This window comes from Chenopodium album, chromosome 23, assembly GCF_948465745.1.
Source record: "Chenopodium album chromosome 23, dcCheAlbu1.1, whole genome shotgun sequence".
NCBI lineage: Eukaryota > Viridiplantae > Streptophyta > Magnoliopsida > Caryophyllales > Amaranthaceae > Chenopodium > Chenopodium album.
The window spans coordinates 6340715-6347792 of NC_137856.1; the positions used below are offsets into that span (position 1 = coordinate 6340715).

General features: G+C 37.8%; 1 protein-coding gene across 1 annotated transcript; it reads right to left on the bottom strand.

The window, feature by feature from the left end:
- Nucleotides 1-2967: 2967 nt before the first annotated feature.
- Nucleotides 2968-6534, bottom strand: LOC145609487 (FT-interacting protein 3). Its single transcript, XM_081664960.1, has 2 exons — nucleotides 6133-6534; nucleotides 2968-5851 (listed from the first exon to the last, which is right to left on the bottom strand). Exon 2 carries the CDS (start codon nucleotides 5589-5591, stop codon nucleotides 3258-3260), a length of 2334 nt encoding a protein of 777 aa, XP_081521086.1. The 5' UTR covers nucleotides 5592-5851; nucleotides 6133-6534; the 3' UTR covers nucleotides 2968-3257.
- Between the last annotated feature and the right edge of the window lie 544 nt (nucleotides 6535-7078).

Genomic DNA, 7078 nt, shown 5'->3' on the forward strand with positions numbered 1-7078 from the left:
ACATTTAACTGGCACACTAATGAAATTAAACTGAACTCAGAAGGTGATTTGTCAATACTTGCACCAATGCTTAAGTCAATTCTTAAGAGAGACTATGGGATCTTTATGAGCGAATAATAAATTGAACGTATCTAGGGATTGCCCCTATTGACAACTATTTAAAATTGTCATAATTGTCTTTTTATCGGGTGGTTCTAGACTATAATGAGCCGTTTGTGTTATTAGTAGCCCAAAAGGGTTGATCGTTGACCTCACTTGATGAAACGAGACCGGACTTGACTTGTGTTGCCCAAGTTACTCTTGGTTGGCCTTATTCTTGAAGGCTCAGATAGCAAAGATATTTGGGCACCCAAACAAGATAGCACATCATTTGTAGTTTCTGTTCAAAAATATAGCTATAGATGCTGATTCCCAAATACTTTAGTTGATATGTTTTGCATTTCAACACTTCCAATATAACTTATTCTAGCTTCCTTTTGTCAAGTATACTTAGCAAAAAACAAAGATATACAAAACATTGCTTTTTTTCGTCTCAATGTAAATTTTGCAAAGATAAACTTTTATAACGTTGACAAACAACTAAAAAATTGACCAGCTTAGTGACTACTCTCAAGTTTTTTCCAAAGTCTTGACAGCAAGGACACCTTGCAGAAATTCCCGTCGTTTTGACAACAGAAGACATGATGGATCAAACTAACTTGGAAACCAGACAAATTAAATTGAACATTTTAAGCAACCGAAACGAATCCAAAACGCTAAGCGAGCCAATTGAGACCGGTGATTTCTTTCTAACGACCAACTCATGTTTTATATGCCCATGTTTGAGTGAAGATATTATAGGAATATGGAAAAGTTTGCAGTTATATGCTCCGTATTCGCCTTCTTTTTATCCTTTATCATGCTTGGATGGCTGCTCAAACTGAGCTTTTTAGATCATATACTTCATACTTGTACTACATCGACATATTTATGTTGCTCTTAACGAAATGTTTGTTTCATTCATAACAATTTAAGAAAGAGTCACAATCAAATGAAAACTAACACAAATTTCAAATACGTAGTAGAAAGAATACTGAGATATATCTTACATTGTTAACGATTGATAACTTATCTTCCTACATGCATACTGATTGCAATTCAATATGCAAGCTGACAAAATTGATACACTACTAACCTTAAACAATTTAAAACAAGTACTAAGATATGCTCTTTATCATTAGAGTTTTGAGAGTACTTCTAGGATAGATGGATAAAAGTACAAGACTTTGGGAATTTTTTTTACCACTAAAGGGACTTGAGGCCAAGCACCTGTATATGACTGTTTCATACAAAGACGTGATTTGTGCTCGAAGAGCATGCAAGTATTACTCGAATATGTTCCCCGAATGAGGATCATTTGCACCCTAGCACTTGTAATAATTTTCTACTGTCCATTATTAATACACATTGAATCATTCATACATACAAAAAAGTGAACATTTGTTCATCATCAAAAGTACTCGTGCACTAGGTGAAATGCATGGCACCAAGTAATTCAAAGTGAACATTTTCATGACAATAAAATAACATCAATAGTTTAATACGCATATAACTTTCAACCTTTAACAGAAATAAAGATGGGAGTTCACAGGAATTACTCCTTAGTCCTTACATGCCCTAAACCCCTAATTTTGAACCAAGTGCAAAAAGTATACGAGTATGCATATCGGGGGGGGGGAGGGGAGGGTTAATGTCGAAAGCCTGCAATAGCATTCTAAATTTGCCCATAAAAAATGGAGCTAAAACCCATAGCAACCGTTCCCAATGGTAAAGCATGAGCAAGCTTGCATCTTTAACATAAAGAATTTACCAAAACTAAGAAGCTTCACCATTACAAGAGGTTTCTTAAAGTAATCACTAAAAAAACTCAGTAGTTTCCCAGATAAAGTAATCACTAAACTCTTTCATATAAACTTAGTAGTTTCCCCCTTTTTCGCATTATTAAATTTAATTCCCTTTTTACCCCTTGATTTTATATTTACTTATGGATTAAGCACTTGACAAAGATACACGGTTCCAGAGATGTTTAGATTTTACCTCATGCCTCACATGAACAAAAGAACCACAGCACAACAGAAGACAACAAATGTTTAGATTTTACCTCATGCCTCACATGAACAAAAGAACCACAGCACAACAGAAGACAACAACCAGTTATTACGGAGCGCTATCACTGTCTGTACTCTTCACCCGAATAATATAAACAAGCAGCAGGTATTAAAAAATGATTTCTAACTGAGACAGCTGATTAATTTATAATGCTTAAGACAAACTTAAACATGTAGCAAAGTCCAAAATGACACTTGTGCAAGGGTTTCTATGTAACACTACTAAACTAAAACAAGCAGTTTCCACTATATAATACGGAGTATCGTACATGTATACTCCGTAAAACACTGTAACACAGTTCAAAAGCATATAGAACAAAACACGGCTAATTAAAAATTAAACAGAGCCAGATCTGTCTGACATATTCCGCATTTCCACCAAACTCGCAGGATGTCGTCAAAGAAAAACTAATTGTTTATCATGATCAAGTCGTTTTATAATTAGGGTATATCAGCTACATATAATAGAATCTACCAATTTAAAACAAAAAACACCAAAAGAAGCAAGAAGCTTGCATTGCTAAGGTTATAAGACATACCTTGTTTAGCTGAAAGGGACGTGATGACTTAATCTCCCTGCTTACCAAAACTCCCTTCTCAACCGCCCCGAAAAGAACTTAACTTGAAGGATTGGTAGATAACAACACAGAATGTTTCAACACCAACTAAAGTTGGATTTAAATAAGCAAATTAAACATTAAGAAACATTATAAGATTCAAAAAGGCCACCCACCACAATTAAGGGAAAAGGTATGCATTTGCATGCGCAAAACTGTTGAAAATTGTGATTCTGTTCACTATAACAAGCGAGAAGCAGCAATTAAGGTAGCAAAATATATATTAGACGCGGATTAAGAATCAACACATAAATACGGTTCCCATATAGTCAACATACAGGCCACGGATTCTACAAGATACACAAAACATAGAACCACAATTCTACCAGTTTGCAGAAAAAAGGGGTAAAACATCATACCCATATCTAACATTCGCCACTAACCGAAAGAAAATGAGCACCAGAGCGTCAGCAGCTTCTTTATGACATAGGGTAAAATAGGTGCTATCCAAAATGAATCCAGCTAAAGATCGTAAAGCAAATTCAACATAGATTCACAACATTGAGTCTGTACGAGCAGGCAACCTTCTGAAGAAATTAAGGGGAACAGACGGAAGCTTATGACGGAACCTTGGGTGTCTTAGCACGTAAAACCCAGTCAGAAGAGCCACGACCTGGAATGGTGTGACGTACAGAACAATGGCAGCAACCAAGCAGAATATAACAAACAATGCGGTGGCTCTAGGGTCCCGCCAGCTCAGCAAAGACTGGAGCCTCTCACCCTGAGTTGCCAAGTCACCAACAACAGTCTGAATCCTCCCGGCTATACTCCTCAAACGATCATACCTCATTCTCACGATATCAGCTGGCTTAGAAGTTGGAAATGTATCAAATTCTTCATCCAATTCATCGGGGTGTGCAGAATCAGCATGAGATAGGCGGGTGTCCATGTGGGGTGGATTCCTTGGCCTCCATCTATAGTACCATACTCCGATGAGGAACAAGTACAAGAATATTGTGGGCAAAATCAATTCAGGGTACATGACTAAAATGAAGAACAAGATGTGGATAAGAACAGTGGTGATGGGGTTTTTCCAGTTGCATATTTGGTCAAACCATTTTCCGACAGCAATTACCCCACTCAAGACGTTCATGATCCTGAAGAAATTCGCCTTACTCCGTCTCATACTCCACATATGAGAACCCACATCCAACATGTACTCGACCACTTCCTTCCTCAAAGGCGGCTCAGCACGACTCAACCTCATTGACACTATCTGAGTAGCCTGGTGCCTCAAGTTATCAAGCTGACTCACAGTTAACGGATGAAGATAATGCATCTTAGGAAGCAATGGATGAGAGTACATATGCATCATATTCAGCAACGATGAACACGTGAACCTCACAGCCAGTTGAATTTCACCCATCTTCTTCACTCCTGAAGGATGCAACACCAGAAGTGGGTATGCATGAGTGTACACACGATCAGTTTCGAGGGATGAAAGTCGAATCCTCACTTTACCAATTCTCGAATCTCTTGCTCCGCCAGCTTTATCTCCTCCACCTCCTCCGTGTAGATGACAGTTGTCAAATACTCCAACAGTGATGACAGTGCAAGGATCAAACACCTCCCATGTATACTGCTCATTCCACTTAGGACTAAAACTATCAATGATGGTTCTTGTTCTCACCCATTTTTGACCATATTTGGCAACACAATAAGCATCCGTGGTCTGACGGCCATCCTTCACCTTCATCGGCATCAAACCCTGTGCAGTTAAGACACCAAGTTCAAGAACTCCAATGCTATGCTTCCACAACTGTTTAGCTGTTGGCCTGAGATCACTACTGTAGTGTGTCGACTCATCCAAAACATGATAACCACCTTCCAAACAGACCCTCAGATGAATGCGACTGGAAAACTTGATTTCCTTCTTTTTCTCACCGTCTACAACAATATGTTTCTCAAGATTGAACCACCTGGTGTTAACTGGTTTATGATCCAGCCGCCTATCAACGTATTGCAGAGGAATTGCACACCTGCCCAGCACTTCATCCTTGTTAGGCCCAACTCTATCCTCCACACTCAAAATCAAGGGCTCTTCAAAAGGCTCTGCCGCTACAAACATAAGATCCTCATTCCACATAGGATTGATAGTCCTGCTCTGAGAGACTCTAGTTCTAAGAGCTTGGCTTCCAAGAATAGCCTTAACATAGACTTCAGGAAATCGGCCTTTGTCACCCGGAACCAAGTCCTGAGCCTCGATCACATTAACCCTCAGGTACCAAAGCTTAGGAGACAGATACACCTTCGAACGAATATTAGCAAGAGCATCAGTCCCACTAACAGTAGCAGCATCCGAATGCCACGCCTCAGGAAACGCTTCATCAGCTTGAGTACCCCACCACACAGCTAACATCAACTCTCCCTTACCCTTATCACCCTTCCTGTCCTCAAGTCTATACCACTGCGGCGCCAAAGGACTATCCGGTGGCACTCTCTTAGGAACCTCATTAAGATCAAACAATACACGGCCAATAAAATCATCCTTAACAACATCCTTATCCTTCACAGTAACCTCAAGAACCGATGCCTGAATTCGCTCCTTCGAAAAGGCAAACACCTGACTCCATTCAGGATTCGACTTCTTCTCGAAATGTCGAGTCGTGCCCTTATAGTTCCCAAGCCTCACTTCAACATAAGGATCACAACCACCAGTAACATCCATACTAGGTAAATCTTTAGCCTTAACAACCCTCACATAGAGGTATTGCATTTGCTCAACAAGATCATAAGTACTAGTAAGTTTATCACCAGTTACTTTTCCACCACCAAGGTGGGGATTTGTCTCTTTCAGAGAGAAATCTTCTTGAGGAGGTTTCTGCATTTTTCTGGGTTTTTTTTTTACAATCCTTCAAATATTCAAACTTTAACCAGAAAATGTAATTTTGAAATTTAAATTTTTGTTATCTAACCCTTAAATCTCGGAAATAAGTTCAACCCACCAACTTAAATATGCTCAACACCTAACCACTATGTTTCCTCTTTTTTTTTTCAATTTTTTTAAGAATAAACATAAATTAGCTGCAAAACCCCAAAAAAGACCTGAGTTTAAAGCATTCACCAACAGATCTCAACAGCTCAAATCTGCAAAAACCCAGAAAAAACAAAGCAATAAATACCCAGAAAAATCATGTTTTTAATACAGCAATAAAAATGACAATGCACAAAAATTCCACCACATGCAACAAACTCTGCAAAAAAAATTAAACAAGAACAGAGGATTTATGTAACAAAACATGTGAATCAGAACTGAGCCTTAAAATAAACAATCAAACCTAGCAAATGTGCCAAAAAAAATTAAACTTTAACATTAGAGTATAAAAAAAAAATTAAGTGCAAAAAAAAGGGACAGTTAGGTAGCAAACCTGAGTTCTGGAAGCTTGAAAAGACACCAAATTGGAAGAGTAAAAAACCCTAAATTAGGTGACTCCAAGAAAAGGGTATCATCAAACTGTAGCAAATTGAAGATTTACACCCATAAACTTAAATTTTAAAAAGAAAAAAAAAATCTAAAAAAAATAAAAAATCAGATAAAATAAGTGAAAAACAGAGTAAGAACAGAGTTAGAAAATAAAAAAGAAAAGGAGAATGGGATCTGAAGAATCGGAGAGAATGTGAGAAGAAGGATACCCACAAAAAAGAGAACGAAGATTGAGATGAAGAAAAGTGGGTTAATGGGTAGAAGAGTATGTGTCACATTCAGAAAACAACCTCAATTTATCTCTCTTGAAAAAGTTGTAATTGGGTGAAGAAAGGATGATAATTGAATTTTCTCTCTCTAACTTTAGCTAGTTTTGTCCTGTGGTGGGCGCAATACCGTAGCACAAACAATTAACGACGATATGTCACGCGTGAAACTTGCTTACGGTTCGATTTTGCCTAACGTATGTATCAGTAAAAAAAAAAAAAGGAATTTGAATGTGGAGTAGATAGAGGTGTCAAAACTTGATCCATCGATTTGATCTTAACTGATTTGAAAAATAGTCGATTTAACTTGTATGAACACAATAATTTAGCATGACTTAGGACTTGTTCTCTTCACCTGAAACAAGTAGATCTGGTCTGATTTTATTAAGGTATGGTCTGGTCTAATCAGAATAATTCTGATCTGGTCTGATTAAGGGCTTGTTCACATTTATTGAACTGAGCTGAGCTGAACTGAATTGAACTCAATTGAACTGATTGGAGCTGAACTGAACTGAACTGATTGGAGCAGAACTGAATTAAACTGAACTGAAATTAAGTAAATGTGAACAGACCCTTAATCTGATTCAATAATTTGACTAAACTTTGACCGCGTTTTAATACTAA